Source organism: Bos taurus, chromosome 25 (assembly GCF_002263795.3).
Source record: "Bos taurus isolate L1 Dominette 01449 registration number 42190680 breed Hereford chromosome 25, ARS-UCD2.0, whole genome shotgun sequence".
In the NCBI taxonomy this organism is placed as follows: domain Eukaryota; kingdom Metazoa; phylum Chordata; class Mammalia; order Artiodactyla; family Bovidae; genus Bos; species Bos taurus.
The window spans coordinates 320,197-342,908 of NC_037352.1; the positions used below are offsets into that span (position 1 = coordinate 320,197).

General features: G+C 54.6%; 1 protein-coding gene and 1 long non-coding RNA gene across 8 annotated transcripts in view; one reads left to right on the forward strand and one right to left on the reverse strand.

Annotated features, from left to right (window-relative positions):
- AXIN1 (axin 1) overlaps positions 1–22,712 on the reverse strand; it is a 43,066-nt gene that overhangs the window by 7,098 nt on the left and 13,256 nt on the right. For 4 of the 7 annotated variants that reach the window (NM_001191398.1, XM_059881167.1, XM_024984682.2 and 1 more), the window contains 4 exons: positions 7,167–7,307; positions 4,854–4,950; positions 4,048–4,185; positions 188–714 (listed from right to left, as the gene is read on the reverse strand). In NM_001191398.1, coding sequence (NP_001178327.1) covers positions 188–714; positions 4,048–4,185; positions 4,854–4,950; positions 7,167–7,307 — 903 coding nt within the window. Of the gene's footprint in view, positions 1–187; positions 718–4,047; positions 4,186–4,853; positions 4,951–7,166; positions 7,308–22,712 lie in introns of all 7 variants that reach the window. The other 3 variants (XM_024984681.2, XM_024984677.2, XM_010819062.4) reach the window with 1 other exon arrangement.
- Positions 9,546–22,549, forward strand: LOC112444351 (uncharacterized). Its single transcript, XR_009492801.1, has 3 exons — positions 9,546–10,246; positions 10,465–14,249; positions 14,333–22,549. It is a non-coding gene; the product is annotated as an uncharacterized lncRNA (long non-coding RNA).

Genomic DNA, 22,712 nt, shown 5'->3' on the forward strand with positions numbered 1-22,712 from the left:
AACGGTACTTCAGGGCTGGAGCCCCGCGGCTGTGCACCCAGGCGCGCACTCCTGCCAACCTGCTCTGGCCCTGGCTTAGGGACTCCTCAGGGGAACTCTGGCCCGAGGGTGGCACGAAGGACCCTTCTCCGGGGCACACCACCTGCACTGACGTGGGCCAGGGCGGGGGATCGCCGCTCACACTCACCCGTAGGCCAGGCCGTCGCCACCGGCAGGGGGGGCGCCCGTGCTCTCCACATGGCTGCGGGGCTTGGCTGCGTGACCGTGCAGCTCCGGGCCCCAGGCGAAGCTGCCCGGGACCCGGCGGGCGGCCTCAGCCTCAGCTGGCTCCTTGGGCCGGGCCGCGCCGTGGTGGCCGTGGTGGTGGCCGTGTCTGTGGAGGTGCAGCCCAGTCGGGTCCAGCTTTGCCCCCAACTTGGGCGCATGTTTTCCATGCCCGGGCATGGCACCCCCCAGCACCCCAATCTTGGGCACGTGCGCGCTGTCTGGGGAGCGGTGACCGGGCCCCGGCGACTGGCAGCCAGGCGTCCTCATGACTCGCTGCACGTGCTCGTCCAGGATGCTCTCGGGGTTCTCCTCGTGCGCGTCCCGCAGCCCTGTGCAGCCCACGTCCGCGTAGCGGGAGGGGAAGTGGTGCCAGGCCGGGGCCGAGGGCAGCTTATGGCTGGCGCCCTGGGGGCCAGAGGGCATGTCGCTGTCCTCGCCTTCCTCCTCCTGCTGGAACAAGACAGCATGGCACCTCTCGGCACTGGCTGCATCGTGGAGACCCCGTGCTTGGGGACACAAAGCACAAAGGCCCGAGCCCTGAGCTGGGGACAAGGCCAGGCCAGCAAAGTGCAGGAGGGGCCGCCCGATCCAGAGTGGCCCCGAGCCCCACGCCAGTGTGGCCGAGCTCTGGGAGGAGGACGAAGCGCATGGGGGCTGGCCTGGGCTCCCCTCCCTGGTGCGGGGACAGGGCCACACGCCACGCGGAGGAGGGCACAGCACCAGGGCCGCACAGACCACCAGGACGCCTGGCACTGCTTCCACGTTAAGCTTCTCAATAAAAATGTTTATCTTTTTCAACTGTTTTCCTACTCCTCAATTTTACTGCCGTATTTTCCATCATATTTTCCCAGGAAACACTGCCCCTATACAGAAGAGCTCCTGGTTTTTCCTTATCTTGCTACAAGTGTTAATAAATTATCACATCAAACTAGCAGAACTTCCTTTGACTCTGAGAGTTGCTATAAGCAGACCTGTAAACATACACATTCAATCACTTCAATCCTGAAACACACGACTGACGTTCACTGTCTAGTCTTATTGAGTTGCCCTGAGCGGATGCTGAGAGACTGGATGATTGAGCCACCCTGCGCTACATGAACAAGCCCCCAGGAGTCCCCACAGGACGCCGCACCGCTGTGGAAGTGCCTGCGGTCAGCCAGACATGCCGCCAGCTGTGGGCACCACAACTCAGAAACGGCACCCGAGAGGACAGGCTGGGAGACAGGGGCAGACGGGGGGACACGCAGCCCTGCGGGTGAGCTGGGAGCCATCCTAGAGAGCCCCGGACTCTGGGCTCTGCACCCTCTATCGCTACCTGGACCCTGGGTCCCTGCACTCGCCCTGTCCCCACCCCGACCCTGGTGCTCCGTGGTTATCAGGGGGTGGGGACTCGGGAGACCCGCACCAAGGGGCACCCGTATTGATGCCATTCACGCCCTCCCAGGGCAGCAGACTATAAAATACTACACATTTACGTAACCCTTCAGCACTAGTTTTCATTTTCTTCTGTTCTGATTTTCCAAGCTTTACAGTAAACTTTAATTATTAAAAAATTTGTAGGACTTCCCAGGTATTCCAGTGGGTAAGAATTCACCTGCCAATGCGGGGCACACAGGTTCGATCTCTGGTCCAGGAAGATCCCACATGCCATGGAGCAACTAAGCCTGTGTGCTCCAAGTACTGGCTCCATGAGCCACAATTAGTAAAGTCCACATGCCCTAGGACGGGTGCTCCCCAACAAGAGAAACCGCTGCAGTGGGAAGCCCATGCACTGCAACAAAGAGTAGCTCCTGCTTACCACAACTAGAGAAAGCCCACGCATTGCCAGAACACCCTGCTCAACCGAAAATAATTGATTACTTAAAAATCTGCAGTGGGAATTCCCCGCAGTCCAGCGGTTAGGACTTGGTGCTTTCACTGCAGGATTCCAGGTTAGATCCCTGGTCAGGAACTAAGATCCCACAAGCCACAAGGCATGGCCCCAAAAATGTCTGAGCTATTACTCGTAAAAAAGGATTCTTGTTTATATCATGGTTCACATAGCTTACAAAATCACTCCCGGCAACAGACTCAAGACCACACGGCCACTGCTGGGCAGTGAGCCACCCCCTGGGGCGGAGGGACGCCCCTGGGAGCCGGCCGGCTACACCCCCGAGGCTGGGAGCCGGGACCCGAGGACTAGGCGTGGCAGCCCTCCTGAGCCTGAGGCCCTGAGCAACTGACACCGGACGTTTGCTGGGACACGTTTGGTCACGTCAGAGAACACTGCCGGGTCCAGCCCCCTGAGAGCTCGTGGGCTGCAGGCACAGCCGTCCAGCGCCTGCCAGGGACGCAGTGGGAGAGCCTCAGACGCCGTCAGAAGGCTGGGCCGCCTGAGTGCGCCCCTCCCACCCTACGCCACCGGCCAGGACCACATGCACACAGCCTGAGCCAAGGCCGGAAGCACAGCAGCGCATCACAAAAGCCCAGGTCTGCAGTGAAACCTGCCAGTCTGCAGGTTTCCGAAACTTCTTTCACGAAACATTACGGCTTGCCTCCTGAGCCTGTTTTAAGCACTGTCGATGGCAACGCGCTCAGGACAGCCTCACAGAGAGGCAGTGGTGGAGATGCTGCCAGGGCACACGGCCTCCTCACACGCGTGACCCGGGCTGAGTTCCGCCAGTGCACTGGCACATGCATGAGTCTGGTCTGCATTTGTTCTAGGCAGCTCCCAGGAGGCAGAAACCCTCAGCTCTGACGACTAGCGCATCCCTAACCCTGCCCGCTGGTCATGCCCTCCTGAGCAGTGATGGGGCGAGGGCCTTGGGCATGCCTCGGGCTGCACCTGCCCTGCCAGGAGGCCATGCCATCGCCACATGGCGGGAGGGAGAGCAGGGCACGGTCCCGCGAGGCCCCTCATGGCACAGCACGGCCTGTGACTACCTCATGCTCGGGGCTGTTTCCGGTACCTCCAGGGGTCCACGGTCCGCCCCGCGATGAGATGTGCCTGCTGACTCCGTGTAGGGAAGGCAGGGGAGCCCAGCCTGTGTCAGGGCCAGGCGACTGCCCACCTGCCAGGCCCCTCACCCACCCTGACGGCACTGCCCTCAGTGGTGGTGCACGGGGCACCCCTGGGGAACGTGGAACCCGAAACAGAACCCCCTCGGGTTCTGACAGGGTCCGGGGAGGGCTCAGGTTCTGCAGTTTAAACAGGAAGATCAGATGATTGGTAGAGAAATAATTCCTACAAGAAAGTCACATTTTGAGTTTCAGATATTGAACAAAATACTGAGAAGAGAATGAACTCCCACCCTGAGAGGCCTGTGTGCCAGAAGCCTCGAGGCCCACAGGTCCGGGGGGCGGGGCACATGAGGGGGACGGGGCGGGGGCACGCCTGTCACAGCACCTCTGCCCAGGGGCCCCTCGTGTGTAGAACGACACACGTGTGCAGCAGCCAGGATGGGAGAGCGCCACCGCAGGCAAAAAAGACAGGCATGCAGGCCCCTACAGGCAAAGAGTTACAGCAAATAGATCGGGTGTGCTGAGACTCTCAGCTCCTGGAATTCTATCAGAAAGGCTACCGGCCAGGAAACGAGACAGACAGAGCTGTGTCACTGGTCAGAGCCTCAGGCTGCCCTGCCCGAGGGAGGCCATCTGGGCTCCACGCAGCAGGGAGGGCGCGGAGCAGGACGCAGGCCTCCAGCCCTGACCTGTCCGGCTGGTGGGGAGATGCCCTCCACTGCACGGAGAAGGCCAACGCCTCAGGGGCCCGCTGTGGCCCGCGCCACAGCAGCCACTCACCATGCGGACACGCTTCAGCCGCTCCTCCAGCTCCTCCTCGGCCTCCCGCGTCCGCTGCACGGCCTCCAGGCGGTGGATGAGCTCTGCCGCGAACTTCTGGGGCTCCACGCGGACTTCCTTTGGCATTCGGTATGTGCGCTGTGAGGAAATGCCACAGTAAGCCCTGATACACCGTGGTGAGCAGGGCACGGTCTGCACTCTCCTCCCTGCCCCGGGCTGACCGGCGGGGATAAGCAGACACGGCTGCCTCCTGCCTCCCACGACCATGGGTGAAGACCCTGAGGAGGCCGGGGGCTACGCCTCCTCGGGGACGGCTACCCTGGCGCCCACAGCCCAAGGCACCCACCCAAGGCTGCCAGCCAGCCCTGGAGAAGGGCTTCATGTGACTGACCAGCCAGCTGTGCAGAAGCATCCAGCTGTGCAGACCCCTGAGGTCGGGGCTGAGCCCGGGCGCCAGAAGGGCAGGCGCTCTGCAGCGCCCACCCTGCACCCAAGGGGCAGCAGCACCCGACACGGGAGGGGGGCCCGGGCCCTGCACCCCGGATGACTGACACAGAAGCTGGGTGCAGGGAGGAGCCGGGGAGGGAAGGGGGAGCCATGTTCAGAGAATGCAATTCCACGCACGCCTCACAGCAGCACGCCGCACAGCTTTGGGGGCGGGTATGAGCTATAAACTGAAATCGCTTCAAATCCAAAACACTTGTAAGCAGAGCGAGAAACCCTGTACGCAGTTACCCGGACCCTCCAAAGGACCAAGGGCCACCGCCCCTCGGGTGGGAGCAGGGCGCACGCAGGCGGACACTTACAGGAATGTGAGGTAGAGGCACCCGCCCGTTGGCCTGGACGCTCTCCTGCATCTCCCGGCGGTGCTGCCTGCGGGTCCTGTAGGGCGGGACTCCATCCCTGTCAGAGAGACACTCCTGTGAACATACGCAGGGCTCGGCCACGGCCTCTGGGAGCAGGTCCGCACGGCCTGTCTCCTGAGCTGCACTGGCTGAAGACGACTTTGCATTCTTAAAAAGAACAGGACGGGTTCCTGAATCCTGCTTTCTTCCAGGATAAGACAGTAAAGCAGCATAATCTGTCAGATGCTCAAATTTGTTCTCTTGACGTGATTTTAGTTACAACCCTTCTGAAGACTGATGTAACCGTAAGTCAAATCACATACTGCCTTTAAAATGACTAAGCACTTATCTGAGAAGCATCTGACTTGCTCGCCTCCTGCTCTCTGGTACCCGTCTCCCAAGGACCTGAGGGGTGGCCCCCTGACAGCCCCCAGCCTCCCGGGTCTCCTGCAGGGGGGACCCACAGTGCTGGCGGTCCCTGGCCCCTCACCTGCTTCCCACGCACGGCCCGCGCTGACTGCTGCTCGGCCAGCAGAGGCGCCCCAGGCACACGGTGCTCGGTGTGCCCCAGCCTGGCCCAGGCACACTCAGCCCAGTGCGAGGGAAGGGCGGCCCTGGTTCGGAGCAGGGCATAGCGGCAGGGGTGCTGGGTGCCCCAGGCCTTCAGGACCCCAGCTGGGGCCACAGTGCAGCAGCGGGTGCAGAGGTCCAGGGGGCTGGGCCTCAGGGAACAAGAGCCGCAGTGCATCTGGACGCCCTCACAGGGCTCAGGTGTCCTGAGCCCCGTGTGTGAGGCTCACGTGCTCTGGCCGTGCACCTAAAGCCTACGCCTGGGAGGCCAGGCGCTGTCCATGGAGCCTGTGCCCAACGGCACTGGACCGTGAAGCCCTTTGCCAAGTGGAGGTGATGCTGAGTTGCCAACAGAAATAATTCAGATGAAACACATGATCCTTTTTTTTGCCTCATATATTCAGTATATTTAAATATCTGCCACAATCTTACATTCCAAGTTCTTAACTATTCCTATATTTTTGAGTCTCAGTGTAAACCAAGATGAACAGAGTATCGGGGAAATTCTTTTTGTTGTTTTAGATCTTCCCTTTAGCAAACATATGTCCTTCCCTTAGAAAGAATTAAGAGATTAATTGACATTGTAGTAACTGAGTTTTGGGGAAGAGAACAGAATGCGTGCTGTCAGCCGCTCCCGGGGGCTCTGAGGGGCACAGCTCATTGGAACCCTTTAACACGACATTTTATATTCATGGCAGGTAGTGCTGAAACCCCAGTAATATCAAGTAAGTTGTTAAAAACATCAACATTTTCTGTGAAAGAGTCAAAACAAAGAAGAACATAATGATGAATGCCAACTGCCCCAGGATGACGTCCCCATCTTGCGGCCCCCAACAGGAGGAGAAAGGGCTCCCGATGTGCCAGACGCGGGGCTGTCAGACCAGAGCCAGACCTGGGCAGGCGGTACGAGGCGCCAGGAGACAGGACAGACCACAAGGCAGGGCCACAGCACAGAATCACCCAGTCACCTGCAAGGACAGGCGAGCCGGCCTTTTCCTCCTTACTGAAGCCTGTCTGACCTCCAGACACCACGCAGGGCAGGGACACAGTCCCCACAACCCGCTGACAGGGTCAGGGCCGCAGCCCACGTGCCGTCGCGGGGGTAGATGCCCACACACCTGCCGGCTCCAAGCCAGAACCTCCCTGTCGGGGCAGAGAGACAGCAAACGGTGTGTGACTGAACGCAGGCAAGCCTGACGCGCGTGGGCGGTGGAGCTGGTCCCCGTGTGACCCCAGCAGGCAGACAGGCCATGCCCTGGCATGACATGGGCAGGTGTGACACCATTACATCCTGACCTGCGCCAAGGTCCCCGAAGTCATTGGCAAACTAGAGAGAAAGGTGTCAGAAGTGAGCACTTTCCCCAGGGGAGGCATCCCTGGACAGGGGTTCACGGCACCCTCGAGGGTGCAGAGGCTCCTGTGGCCCTGGCCGGCTGGCCGGCACAGAGCCACACCGAGGGGACAGCAGGCCCTGCCAATCGGGTGAGACGGCTTCCAGATCACAGTGGGGCGAGCACAGAGCGGACGACTTGGGGTGGCTGCCCTGGACGCACCGCACACACCAGCACCACTGAGACCAGGGCTGGGTGCCGCCAGGCAGCTCTGGCCAGTCTCGCCTGGAGGGAAGCAACTGAGGCTCTGGTCTGCAGGAGGGTCTCCAGGAACAGCCCCCGTGGTGCTGGGGAGGGGGCGGCGGGCACTTACACGCTGCTGTCGGTGAGGGACAGGCTGTCAGCGTCGCTGGACAGGCTCTGCTGCTCGCTGTCATTGGCGCTGGTGGCGGGGGCGAGGGCGTAGCCAGAGTTGACGTAGTAGGGGTTGACGGGCTCCCGCCACGATCCACACCTGCCAATAAGGATGTACGTTAGCAGCCGCCAGGCCACGCCCCCGCGCACTGATCCTCTTCAGGATCACCTGCAACACCAGCACGTGGAACAGACCCAAAGCATTCAGAAGAGACAGGGCAGAAGAGGCCGCGGTCCGCCCTGCCCCCAACCCCGCGCTTCCGGGGAGACGGGCACCCCACGCCGCCCCTGTGCAGCTGGGCAGCCGTGCCCGTGAGCACAGCTGCACACACGTGCTCTCTGCCGGTAACTAGAAATGGCGCCAGCTCCGCGCCCCCGCCCCTACAGCGCTCTGCCGCAAACTCACTGACCCATAGAGTGCACCCCCGCGCCCGCCCCGTGCCACAGCCGTCCTCGAGGGCCCCGGCCAGGCCTCCGGGGCACAAGCCTGAGCACTGGCACAGCGTGGACGAGCAGGGGCGAGCGCAAGGGCCGTGGATGTGAGAGCGGCTGCCATGCTGCCCTCTGGGACATCAGTGCCCATCCCGCACCCCCTGGGCAGGACGCGCCACCATGGGTCGCCGAACTAGCCAGAAATTGACACTAACAGTTTGCATTTCCCTGGTAGATGGTCAGCAGGGGGAGCATTGAGATGTCACTTAAGTTAATTCTTTCCTCTTTAAATGACCTGTTCATACTTTGTATTTTCTGTTAGGCGGTTTATGAGTTTCTTAGTGATTTACAGATGTCTTTAAATATTCTTGAACTTCCCTTGTGGCTCAGCTGGTAAAACATCTGCCTGCAATGTGGGAGACCTGCATTCGATCCCTGGGTTGGGAAGATCCCCAGGAGAAGAGAAAGGCTGCCCACTCCAGTATTCTGGCCTGGAGAATTCCATGGACAGTCCACGGGGTCGCAAAGAGTCAGACACAACTGAGCGACTTTCACTTAAATATTCTCACTATTAACCTCTGGTTACAAATACGTGAAAATACTTCCTCCCTAAATGTCACTTCTTAACTTTGTTTATGTCGATTTTGGTATTAGACAAGTTTACTTCTGTGAAATCAGACTTACCAATCTTTCTCCTTACAGATTTTTTTTTTGTATCTTACATAGGCCAACTTTCCTCATTTGACAATCGTAAATATATCCCTCAGTTTTTCTCCAAATACTTCAATATTTTTTAAGATCTCTACCTAAAATATGTGCATGTAAAATCCACTTACTCCTCTGCATCAAAATGGAGATCCAGCCACGAGCACTGAGCACCACACCACCACCGTGTCCTGAATCCCCGCACACCTGACCCCACACACGCCCCCCTTTCTGGAGTCTCTGTTATGCTCATCCTGCGAAGGCCCCGCCAGTCCCTTGCAGCTGTGGCTCCCCGCACCACCTGCTCTTCCCTGAGCCCCCTGGAAGCAGCGGTGGTCAGTCCCCAAGGGTCGTGTGAAGCGGGGACATGACGAGGAGGCCTCTGAGGGCTCTGACTGCAGCCTCATCCTGGTCAGGGCTCTCGTGAACGGCAGCCACACTGGCTCTGGGGACCCGTGTGCTCGCTGCAGAGAAGGGAGCAGAGTGCTTCTGCATCCATGGGGCCCAGGGGGACGCCGTGGTGTGAGCTGTGGATGCTTGGGGAAAGGCCAGCCCACACCTTGCTACCTCAAAACGCCAGTCACGCAGGACGCGTGAGCTGGGCCGGGCCAGGCAGTATCGCTGGAGAGACCCCAGCGAGCAGCCCACCTCCCCGGGGCCACGCACACAAGCAGAGTGGCCAAGGCACCTCCAAGACGGTGACAGTGCTCACGATTGCCCTCCAGCTCAGGACCCGGGCTCATTACCCCACATCACGGTCCTCCTGAGCCCCCAAAGCAGCCAGGTTCCTGCCAAATGAGGGCGGGCACAGGGCCCAGAGGCTCCAGGGAAGGGACAGGGGCCGCCCTGGGCCCACATGAGCGCTGACGCAGAGCCCACATCTGCAGCACCACGCTCTCCCTAAATGACACTGCTATTCCTCTGGCTGTTTAAACACAAACCATCAATGCGATCACCAACACAGCCACTGCGCTGGAATTCAGACCACAGACAGCTGAGTCGCCCCTCCATGTCCCCCTACCTCAGGGCCAGCACCTGCAAGCCCCAGGCCCTCACCTTTCCCGAGAGGGCAGGATTGAGCCTGCAACCCCAACACCTGCACGGGCTGCCTGTGCCCTCCTCCGACGGGGCCCAGGAAACCCAGCTTTGAGGTGACAAGCAAGGAAAACATGGGTTCTTTCCCCAGCGTCCAGTGCTGAGCAAACCCTAGCACACACACAGCTCCACGTCCAGACACACGGGGAAGAAAAGTGAGTGGGGAGAAAGAGAAGGAGGGGCCGGCAGCGAGGCCAGCCCTCGGGACAGGCGCCACAGGCTGCCGTGACACAGGAAGCTCTGCAAAACGTCACCCGGGGGCCACCGGCTGCTCCCCACAGGACAGCCGGAACCGGAACTCAGACGCGGGATCTAGCGACACCTCCGGCCTCTCTGTGGCTTCCAGACCTCACGACAGAACCCGCAGGACCCCCCGGCCTCTGGGGCCGCTGAGTGCAGGACTCCGCCCTCCACACTTTCCCTCCAACAGTTCCCGCGTCCTTTTGCTTCTGTCTCCTTCCTGAGCAGCTGCCTTCCCACGATCTGGTCTGACAGTTCTTCCTTTTAATCGCCTCTCCGGTCCTGCTGCGTTCAGTGTGGCTACAGAGTGGATCCACCGGCTCACTGCTTGCTGTCGGTCACGGCTGTTCTATACTTTGTTCCTCCTTGCCTTCTTTTGGAATACTTTCTATTTTCTGTCTCCTCCCTCTAATAAAGTAGCTCTTTCACTGTTCTTTCAATGGTTCCTTCAGGGATTACAACAGGTACCCTTGATGCATCAAGGTCCAATTAACTGCATTCTACCTGTTCCCAGGCAACACATAGTCAGAGGTAACTCCACTCGGGAGTTCCCTGGCAGTCCAGCAGGTAAGACTCTGCACTTCCACTACAGGGGTGCACGTCCGACCCTAGGTTGAGGAACTAACAGCCCACGTGCCACATGGAGCAGCAAAAAAGAAAAAAAAAAAACAGAATTAACTCCACCCACCTCCCACACACTCATGTGCTGTTGGCATTTGGGTTTTGGATCCATGTGGTATCTTAACCCCAGGAGACATCACCAGTCTTGCTTTATCCTTCAACAGCGGCCTGGAGTCACCACGCCCTCCCCTGTCCCTCCTGCCCTGAGAGCATTTTCTCGGCCTGAAGAACACCCTTCAGTACATCCGTGAGTACAAGTGCTGCAGCTGACACTTCCTCAGTGTTTGCTGGTCTGAAACTGTCTTGATTTCCCCTTTATTCCTGAAGGGTAATTTCAGTGGGCTGAAATTCACTTTCACTGCTTGGTAATCCTTTCAGTTTCTGTGGAACTTCGTAAGCTTTTGACGGGGGTGTAAACAGCAGAGACTCGGTGGGACACAGTCTGGTAGTTTCTAAAACTTAAAACAGTTGCCGTAGGATCCAGCAATTTCCCTCCTTGGTAAAAGCCAAAGGACTCAAGAGCAGGGTCTCGGGAGAGCTCTGTGCCCCCAGGCCCTGTGCAGTGACCCTCCTGGTCATGACCTCTGCAAGCCCCTCCTGGGAAGGCGAGGCTGGCCCGGCCCACACCTTCCCCACCCAGCCTCTAAACCTGGTGCCCCAGGCCAAAGCCCAGTGACCTGGGACGCAGGGGCGACAGACAGACAGAGAGCAGCAGGAGGCAGAGCGCGGAGCCCTCCCCTGGGCAGGAGTGGCCTTGAGAGCCATTCCGATGTCCCAAGACCCAGGCCACAGCCGCATAATGACTGTCCAGTCTTCAGACGCCCACAGCCTGTCCCGCTGGGACACTCTCAAGGGCCCAGACGGCCTCCTGTGAGATCCCGGCAGGCGCTTCCAGGAGCGGCACAAAGGCGATGCCGCCACGCTTCCAAGAACGTCCTGCAGGCTGGTCCAAATGCCAGCGGCAAACCCAGTGCCTGCAAAGTTTCTCCTCTAACTTCACTGTTTTCCTTTGTAATTAAGAGATGATCTCGTGGGACTCCCCTGGTGGTCCAGTGATAAAGAGTCCGCCTACCAACGCAGGGCACGCAGGTTCAATCCCTGGTCTGGGACTGAACACGCCGCGGGGCAACTAAGACTGTGCACCGCACCTACTGAAGCCCTCATGTCCTGCAGCCTGCGCTCTGCAACAAGACGCCACCGCGAAGAGAAGGCCAAGCCTGACAACTAGCGTAGCCGCCACTCGCTGCAGCTAGAAAAAGCCTGTGTGCAACAACCAAGACCCAGTTCAGCCAAAACTAAAAAATTATTTTTCAAAAAAGAGGTGATGAGTGGCAGAGATACTTTAGGATGATGCACATTCTATTCACACCCGTCGTCTGATCTGTGTGTGCTGGGAGGATGCACCCTTGTAGCAGGACATCTACCTGCTGTGCCATCCTCTTAGCCCTGAGCAGCCCCGCCCCACCCTGACGGGTCTTCACCAGGCAGGCGTCTAGAGCCTGTGATCTGTGCTGTGAGGTGGCCTCCCGGTCCCACACGCCTTTTATTTATTTTATGACCCTTTACTTATTTTTATTACCCAACTGGCACACCGCACCCACTACCATGAATGAATGCTGAATTGCACAACACGCCAAAGGGCATCAGAGTCAAGACTGAACAGTAACAACAGAAGGATCTACGCTCTGTGGAAAAGGCAGGCACGGACTGGGCGTGGTGGTCACGGACGCCACACCCCGGCCCCCCACAAGGCAGGCAGTGGAGGACCCTGGCCCCAGAGTGGCCCCCAGGGCCCATATGCCCTCACCACTGCTTACCAGCACTTGACTGTGGGCAGGTTACTCCTGCAAAGTGGATTGACGATGGCCACCTCTTTGAAAGGGGTCCGAGCACCCTTCAGGAGCACACAAGGGGATGCCGAGCACCAGATGATGCAGAAACCGCTAGACTTAGATGGGCCAGCACGTCCGGCACAGCATCCCGCACGTGGAGTGGGATGAGGCTGGGGGCTAAGGGCTGCAGGACGGAGATCCCCCCTGACTTCCTGTAAGATGCTGAACACAGCAGATTCAAGGCGCTAAGGTCAGAATCCATGCTCAAGGGAGACCATGCACTCCTGGCTTGAGAGATTCACGGGTCAGCGAGGGGGACTCCCTCTTTGCCACAATTCTTGTGTGCAGCTGTGAACACCAGTAACTCTTTACGATAAACCAGCAACTCTTTACAACACCTGCTAAAGATTCATGCTGTGAGTGACATGGGTCAGGGCCCATCTGTGCAGGGAGGAGGCCACACAGATGCCAAGAAGATTTGAGAGGGACCCAGTTAGATCACTTCTCACTTATCTGTATTTTTCAATTTTCCTGCACCAAATATATTTCTTATATAACTTTTGCAACGTGTCCCTGGATGTTCATTGCTGCAGAGCAGTTGAAATCTATGGAACAATATACGTGAAGAGCACGCTGAAAACTGTAAAGCACCGCAACTGGAACTCGCCAGCAAGAGCTCAAATGAGGGATGAACCGGAGCAGAAGCCCTGCTCATCTCTGCTCCGCGCAAACACTGCACGTTTACATAAGCTTTTCTCTGCACAGCAGGCTTCTCAGACAGCAGAAATCCTTCAGGGCCTGGACTCACACAAATGCTTCACATCAGATCTTTAGATTACATGGATCTGATGAAGAGGAACTCCATGTGGCAGTATTTAAAAAGTGTAACAAAAAATGTTTCACAGAATCTGCCACCGTGATTTTTTTTTTTTTTTGGTATTCATTTAAAAAAATTTTTAGTTGAAGAAGAATTGCTTTACAATGTTGTGTTGGTTTCTGCCATACAACAACGCCAATCAGTCACACTCCCCACCCCACCCCTCCAGGTCATCAGAGAGCACCAGGCTGAGCTCCCTGTAATTAGACAGCAGCTCCCCACTAGCTGTCTGCTTTCCACACGGTCAGGTATGTGTTTGCCACTGTGATTTTTAATGAATCACTCTCACTCCGATGACGGGGTCAGCATGCATCTGGCACTAACCTCCCCTGGAGACTTCAGCCCCTCACTGCAGCTTCTGACGGCTCAAACAGAAGCTCCAGGGCTGGTCCCTCTTCACAAATGCGAATCACCACCATCAACATGCACGAGCGACACCTCCCAACAAACTGCAGGCTGTTCAGGATAACAGACAGAGATGCTATCTGTCAACCCCTGAGGTTGCGCAAATCCAGCTAGGGACTCCAGACATGGGCTCTTGATGAGCTCAAAATCACAGATCACGTGGCCAGCCCACAACCTCTTTACCACAGGCCTGAATCGATCCCCAGTTCACAACCTAAAGCAGACGGGAGGCTGAGGGCTGCAGTTCTGAGATCGCACAGAACTCTGATGAGGAGACTAGTTATCGGGATTGAAGCTACAAGACCAAATCAGCAACTCTGAAAACATGGCTTTTCAAAAATTAAGATCATGCACTTATGAATCTAGTCAAACTCAAAACTCTGTTCATAAAACAGTACCATTTGTTCCCTTGAAGTAATTCAGAAACCAGAAATTCCAAGCCTTGGGTAACCCTCTTCACTTCCTAACATCACCAGGTAACTCTCGTTATTTGCTATTGTTTAGTCACTAAGTCATGTCTGACCTTTGCAACCCCATGGACTAGAGCCCATCAGGATCCATGGGATTTCCTAGGCAAGAATACTGGAGTGGGTTGCCATTTCCTTCTCCAGGGGATCTTCTCGACCCAGGGATCCAACACACATCTCCGGCGCTGCAGGCAGATTCTTTACTGCTGAGCCACCAGGGAAGCCCCAGGTAACACTCAACCTTCTTTAAGCTAACCACGCGTTTGGCAGCCCCTAGGCCCGAAGGACACCCTTGTCTGCCTCCCCTGACTCAGCACATGAAGTTTGCCGAGAAAGTGAAAACCTGAGGGAGAACTCAGACTCTTCAGGTACTTTGCTTTTATAAGTTATTTGATTTTTCCACTGATGAAGTTTTCTTTCACAACGTTTCAAACGGATTTTCTTTTTAAAGGACTTTTACCGTATCCAAATGAACCTGCCCTGACCACCTTACAAGAAAGCCCTACCAGGCAAGACACAGCCCCTGCTTCCATTGCACACAGGATGGACTCTGGACTGCTCTCACTTGCCAGACTCTTTGTTCACCACGAAAATGTGTCACCTTTACATTAATTCCAACAAACTGCACACGGCACCACAAAACTTTACATTCCAAAGCAGAATTTCACAGCACCAACGTGCAAGCCTGCCATTTCGTCGACGCTGGGATGTCCAACAGTGTCCCGTCACTGGCCTACCCCGGCTCAGACCGCCCCTCGGAGCACCGCGCCAGGCCTCATCCGGCCCCTTCAACTCTGCCGTCTCCGTGCCTGTGGCCCTGGGGGCTGCCTGGAAGGTGGGGCATGGCCACGTCGCTGGGAAGCCAAGACCAGCAGAGAGTGGGAACCCCCGTGGTGCGGGAGGCCCCAGCAAAGGGGCACCTGGGGACCTGTTCTCTGCCCCCAGGAAGAGTGTCGGTGGCATAGCTCAGACACGGGCCCGTGCAGGGCGGACGCGGAGGCCAGCAGCTCACACTAAGGGAGGTGAGCCAACATGTGGCTGAACCCGTCTGCCGTGCGCACCGAGTAACACGAGGTCCACCAGGGCCCCGAGTGTGCTTCTCATTTAGGTCACAGTGAACCCGGCCATAATCCACCCAGCTGCCTCTGTCACACGGGAGACACGCAACAATACCTAGAGGGAGGAAGCAACAAAACCCAAACTCAACGACAACACCAGAAATGCTGACAGTGATTAGTAAAGTCATCTTTATACCTGAAAAACGAACATATACACAATGGGTCTGGAGTTCATACTCAACATAAACCATATTCTGTGTGATGGACCTCATTTTTTAGGTCACATACATTTCTCTAAAGAAAATTCCTACTTTACAATGTATTTAATATTGAAAATATAACAATATGTTTGTATTAATTTCTATATTCATAAAGATGCTTTGGAAGGGCACACAATTATTCAGATTATTTACCTTTGAACAATATTGAGAGGGCAAATGGGGTGAGTGTGTGGACACAGAAGGACATTTGAGCTGTATGATCCACGGAGCACTCACTCTGCCCGTAGGCAGCTAAAGGCACATCCAGAGAAACAGGGATGCCCAACAGGACTCATCTCTTCACAGATTTTTCTTTTTTTTTGGCTGCACTGCATGGCATGTGGATTTTAGTCCCCTGACCCGGGAGCAAACTACCACTTGCAAGACCAATGAGAAAAACAGACAGAAAGGTTTTCATGTGTTTTAAGGCACAGAGGGGCTTCCCTGGCAGCTCAGTGATGAAGAACCCACCTGCAATGAGGAGACGTGGGTTCACTCTCTGGGTCAGGAAGATCCCCTGGAGAATGGAATGATCCCAGTATTCTTGCCTGGGAAATCCCATGGACAGAGGAGCCTGGCGGGCTACAGTCCATGGGGTTACAAAAGAGTTGGACTTAGTGAGTCAACAACAAGGCACAAGAGCTACCAGGGAAATGAGGTCTTAAGGGGCTAAAACATGAGGGAAAAGAGAAGAACAGATGGAGAAGTCAGACACAGGGTCCCACTTTTCTCCTTGAGGTCCTCAAGCAGTGACCTCCAGGCTGAGAATGTGATAACTTCAGAATTCCTACATGGGCGTTTCAAATGCACCAAAGGTGTGGACGCTGGTGCAGACCCCAGGCCTTCAGCTGGGATCCCAGTGGCTATCCTAAAGGGATGACTGGTTCCGGCTGGTGTAAAGTGACAAGTCCCCACACTAAAGGCCAGGTAAGCCCTCACTGGAGAAAAATGTGATTGGGGTCCTCAAGTGATTTCTTAATCTGTGTCACATACAGAATCTATGTCCAGTGTTTAGTAAAAACTACCCAGCATACTAGGAGGCAGGACCAGCCAACTCAAGAACATGAGAAAAACAGACAATAGAAAAAGAACCACAAAATACCCCAATTTTAAAATTACAGGACATTAAAATGCATGTGATGAACATGTTCATTAAAAGACAAGCTTCTGAGAGAGTCTGAGCAGAGAACTGAATATTAAAAAAACAAAAAGAAGAATCAAATGAACACTAAACTTGAAAAATATAACAATTGAAGTTAAGAACTCCACTGCTGCTGCTGCTAAGTCGCTTCAGTTGTGTCCGACTCTGTGCGACCCCATGGACGGCAGCACACCAGGCTCCCCCGTCCCTGGGATTCTCTAGGCAAGAACACTTGAGTGGGTTGCCATTTCCTTCTCCAATGCATGAAAGTGAAAAGTGAAAGTGAAGTTGCTCAGTCGTGTCTGACTCTTAGCGACCCCATGGACTGCAGCCCAAGAGGCTCCTCCGTCCGTGGGATTTTCCAGGCAAGAGTACTGGAGTGGGGTGCCATTGCCTTCTCCAAGAACTCCACAGACAGGCCTAATAGTAGACTGAAGAGAAACGAGCCGATGGTAGACAGGTCTGGAAAACATACATATGAAGCACAATGGGGGAAAAAAGACAAAAACTACTGAAACAGTTTACAAAAGAGAAAAGGTCTCGACTTCCCTGGCAGCCCAGGGGTTAAGAATCCGCCTGCCAAGGCAGAGGACGCAGATTTAATCCCGGTCTGGGACGACCCCAGAGGCCAAGGGCAGCCAGGCCCGCACCACAGCCACAGTGGCCGCTGCAGGGAGAACCTGGGCTGCGGGCAGGGCAGTCCTGCCTGCTGCAGCCAGAGCAAGCCCGTGGAGCAAGAGACGCAGCACAGGTCTCTGAACAAGTGCGAGTTAGTCTCTTCAGTCGTGTCCGACTCTTTGCAGCCCCAGGGACAGAAGCCCACCAGGCTTCTCTGTCCATGGGATTCTCCAGGCGAGAGTACTGGAGTGGGTTGCCATTTCCTTCTCCCGGGGATCTTGCTGACCCAGGGATTGAACCCAGGTCTCCCGCACTACAGGCAGATTCTTTATCATTTGAGCCACCAGGGAAGCCCAAATAAGTACAAGGTTTCAAAAAGTATAAAATAAATAAATAGAAATATAAATGGGGCTCTGATCCCATAGGATCACTGCCCTTGGCAGAAGAGACCAGGGAGCTGTCTGTCTCCACCGGGACCTAATGAGAAAAGGCCCATGCGCAAACCTCGAGGGGAATGGGACAGAGGCTGCTTTGCTGCTGGCGCCTCGGCCTGGGGCCTCCAGCCTCCAGAACTATGAGAAGAGTCTGTCACCCAAGTCCCCAAGTCTACCGTATTTTGCCATGGTGACCTGAGCTGACTCACATTCGGGTAAGAAGCTGGACGTGGCCACCCTGGAAAGGCCAGGGGTCATGAGACTGCCAAACTTAGTTTTCGGCCTTTTAGTGTTATTTGAATTTTTCCTTCTTTTTTTTTAATGAAAATTAAAATTAATTAAAATACTGGTATAATAGTGCAAACATTAAAACCTAAGATCACACTTAAAGGAAACATTTATATGATCCTTTTATTTATTTTATTTTGTCTCATTGCTTTATTTTTTTATATTAACCTACGAACTTTATTTTTGTCTCATTGCTTTAAATTGTTTTTAGCCACAAAGTTTGCTTCATTTCAATCTCCAAACAATATTAAAAACAATACATGGTTTTTATTTGCTTATCAAATGCAATCATGGATTAAACTGTTGAAAAACAGAATATAAGCTCATGTATAAGCTACTATTTGATAGTATAATTAAAATAATGGACTACAATAGACAGTTATGCTGCTGCTAAGTTGCTTCAGTCGTGTCCAACTCTGTGCGACCCCACAGACGGCAGCCCACTAGGCTCCTCCGTCCCTGGGATTCTCCAGGCAAGAACACTGGAGTGGATTGCCAGTTCCTTCTCCACATATGATCCTTTTAAAAGACAAAGATATGCTTTTGAAAACTGCATATCATCCAGACCTTCTTATGATACATTTTTGTATATATTTTAATAATATATTTTCTAGTTACAAAAATGTATGCTTTATAGGAATTTGGAAAATGTAGAAAAACCAAATGAAGAAAACAGAAAGCCTATATTCTCCAGCCATACAAAAAAAATCCCTGTACAACAAGCCCTGTGTCAGATCAGATCAGACACCAAGTGAACTATATTCTGACTGCGAGCTATTACTCGCAGTGCCACATGCAACGTGCTTTCTGATCATTTCTAAATATCTCCTTAAGAGAAGACTGAAAATGAGCCAGTGATGCAGAGAGGACTGATTCCAGACGAAAGCATGTTAATGACCCCAAGGACACAAGGCAGGGTGTTCCCTGGTGGCCCAGTGACGGTCAGGTGTCCCGGCTCTCACTGCCGAGGGTCCAGGTTCAACCCCTGGTGGGGGAACTAAGACCCCATAAGCCAGGCAGTAGGAGCCTCCTGGCCCTGGGGGGCTGAGGAGGGTGTCCACCGGGCCACACCAAGCAAGGCTCGTTGTCTCTATCCACAAAAACTGGTGGAGTTTGGTCCAAACAAAAGAGCGGAGTCCAGCTGCTCCCAAGGTTTTCACTGGTTCTGAGAAGGGATGAGGAAGGGGCAGGCTGCAGCCCCTCACAGACAGACACGAAGCCCTCTGCACGGCCCTGGAGACTACGTTTCTTTTCACTAAGTCAGAAGGCACGCCTGAGTTCTGGGAAGGAACTGAAGAGATTGACTGAGTTGTTTTCTCAATCAAACATTTTTTGGAATTAACGGGCCCTGGGTGCAGCCTGAGTGGTTCACAAAAATGTGCATTTGTACTGATGTGACACAGGGGAAAAATAAAGCAACGCTGGTTTTCTTACTTACACACACACACACACACACACACACACGTACTCAGCCTCAAGGTGGACTGAAGACAGAATTATTAGGCCATCTGCCTTTTCCCTCACTGAACAACGACCACTTGGCCAAACTCCACCATTTCTAAGGATGCCAGGTAAACTGGTGTAAATGAAGTCAGGATGCTAGAGGAGACTAACAGACAGTGCGTATGAATCAGATGCAAGTCTCCGTGACGCTAACTGGCACGCAAACCTGAGAACCGGCTGATCCCTGGGCGGTGGACACACAGAGACGCACACGCCCGGCCACCCGCCTGCCCAGGCACCTCGATCTGGCTGCGGCAGCCCCACGGGCCACGGTCCCTGCAGGCACTCCCCTTTCATAAAGCCACTGCCGCGGAGCACGTGACAAAGGGGCCTCTCCATCTCCGAAGTCCTGAGCTCTGCTGAAATCTGTCATCAAAGACTACAGAGTTCTGTGGGACTGAAATAGAGAAAATATTTTTTGATTCTCCTGCAACTAGCTCACGAACTCTCACTAGCCAGCCCCCCCGACCGACAGGCACACGAGGCACACACAGTGTATCGGCACTGTGACCAGGTCTCCCGTGGACACGCGAAGTCACAGGAGCCGGGGGGAGTCCGCGCGTCAGGGAGGAAAGGAGCGCGTGCCAGACCGGCATCTAGAAACGATCCTTCTGGGCGCGGTGGGGGAGAGACTGGGGCAGAGACTCAGCTAGAAGGTTCTGTGGTTGCAGGAGGTGGCGGGCGCCACAGCGAGAAGCAGAGGGCTGAGCACACGCTTGGCCAGGGAGTCTGGGCTGGTGGGCTGGGCTGGCCAGGTGGGCTGGGCTGGAGCTGGTAGATGGTGATGCTACTTCTGGAGCTAAGGATGGCAGCTTTGGGTGCCTCTCAGGATACACGATTAGTAAAACTGCAAAGTGTCACGATCTGAAATCGCCTGTCACCTGGATGAAAATGTCACCAACATTGAGCAGACCAGTAAGTTCAGATGACAACGAAGACACAGCAGGATCTGAAACTTCAAGCACTTGCTGTGTGCCCTGGACACCTGCTGCGTGCAGGCACCACCACGGACCAGCTCACGAGCCTCCCTGATAGCCTCATCTGGCAGGCCCTTGCTTCATCCTCTTCATGTTATAGGAAAACTCAGAGAGGTGAGGCAACTCTCCCACCATCACATAACCAGGAGAAGGGTGACCCCAGAAGACACAGCCAGTGGAAAAGGCATCAAGCGAGGGGTCCTTAAATTAAACCACTGAGCTTAATTAACCTTCTCCCCATCTAGCCCACAAGGTGACTGGAAAGATCTATAAACTCCTGTCTTTTTTGTTTGGTTGCACTGCCCAGCTTGTGGGATCTTAGTACCCCAACCAGGGAGTGAACTCGGGACTGCAACAGGAGTGTGGCGTCCTAACCACAGGACCCCAAGGGAATGCCCAGTAAATTCCTGTCTTGAGAACCCCACAGCTGCACACTAAAGTATGTCTAAAAACATTTCCAGTCACCAACCTTGGGATCATCTGTTCAGTTAAAGGAACTCATCCAGGTGGACAAGCCACACACCTGGAAGGTGAAAGAAAAGGCAGCAGGGCCATGTTCTCTTCCTAACCTGCATGTCCCAACTGAGAGTGAGTAAAGCCTCAGCAGCAGGAAAAACGAGGGGGAAGGTTGCAGGGAGAGCCACACTGCACAAACGAGTCACCCTCCATCCAAAAGATCTAGGAATCCAACAGTGAAGAGTACTTGCACTTCACTAGTGCAACGGTGGTCACGGTAAGTGACGGTAAGTCACTTCAGCCATATCTGACTCTTTGCGACCCTGGGGACTGGAGCCCACCAGGCATGGGATTCTTCAGGCAAGAACACTGCAGAGGATTGCAGGGCTCTCCTCCAAGGGATCGTCCAGACCCACGGATCGGGATCAAACCTGTATCTCTTATATCTCCTACACTGGCAGGCGGGTCACTTTACTACCAGTGCCACCTGGGAAGCCCTGAAGGTCAAATTAAACAGGCTGTCACCAGAATCCCTTGGATAGCCAGGAGATTGAACCAGTCAGTCCTAAAGGAAATCAACCTTGAATATTCACTGGAAGGACTGATGCTGAAGCCGAAGCTTCAGTACTTTGGCCACCTGATGCAAAGAGCTGACTCACTGGAAAAGATTCTGATGTTGGGAAAGATTGAAGCCAAGAGAAGAAGGGGACAATAGAGGACGAGATGGTTTTGATGGCATCACTGACTCAATGGACATGAGTTTGAGCGAACTCTGGGAGATGGTGAAGGACAGGGAAGCCTGGCGTGCTGCAGCCCATGGGGTTGCAAAGAGTCAGACATGACTGAGCGACTGAACAACAACCACAGCAGCAGGACCAGTGTCCTGAGACCCCAGTCGCCTGGGCCCCCACCACCCCGAGGATAGAAGCAGCCGGCCCCAGAGTCACCGCCCCACCCCCGCGCCACGGCGCTGGAGCTGCAAGAGAAACCCCAGAGCAACCTCACTTTTCTGCCTTCCACACAAAATGACACACATTTGGGTGCTTCCTCTTTTTACATTTCTCCTTCTTTAAGCCATTACCAGAACACAGTTGACAAGGCAACAAACAGGTCAGGCAGTTCCTCAGTGTGGGCAGTAAGGGCTGGTCATCCGTCCTTCACCAGACCCACGAGTTACTCCTGCTACAAGCATCATCCGCACTGAACTCTCAGCCCACGGCCACCGGGACCAGCGCTGACCAGGGGCCTCACTGTCTGCCCCACCCAGAAGATGTAAGGAGAGAGCAGGTGAGACCCTGTCCTCGGGCAACTTCTCAACCAGTGAGGAAGGCAGTAAAGAGAAATGGAAAGCATTCGCCACTTAGACATTAAAACCAGCAGCAACATAAACAAGGTTCTGCTGTGGAGCAGAAGGAACTGTATTTGATATCCTGAGATAAACTGTAAGGGAAAGACTATATAAAAGAATGCATATACAGTATACGTATAACTGAGTCACTTTGCTATACAGCAGAAATTAAGACAACGTTGTAAGTCAACTATATGTCGATTAAAAAAGGAGAGGGGCTTCCTTGGTGGCGCTGTGGTTAAGACTCCACGCTTAACCACAGCAGGGCACGGGTTCGATCTCTGGTCAGGGAAGTTTCACACACTGCATACTGTGCCCCAAAAAGGAAATATGTTTTTAAAAAGAGACAGAGAAAAGAAAACCAGTGGCAACAGATAAGTGCAGGTAGTTGAAGGACTGAAAAAGATGGCCTGACTTCAAGCCTGACCAAGCAGGCCGAGCCCAGCCCCTGGCAGGCCAGGCCAGGCTTCCAAGCCTGTGGATGTCTTACAGGCCCTGGGCCCCCAGGCCAAACCACTCAGCAAATAAATAGCCAAAACACCTGTGCCATCAGACGGCCCTCTGCCAATTCACACCAAATTTAAATGCGGGTAGGAACCAACCAAAGTCAGTGCAGAGTTCCACTGACAACGGGCCACAAAGACCAGGAAAATTTTCCGTACAGAGAACAGCAAACCAGCAAGGAATTTAATGACCCCTCAGCCCAGGGCTCCAAATGACCCCAGGGGACTAGGTTAAGTGCAGAAAA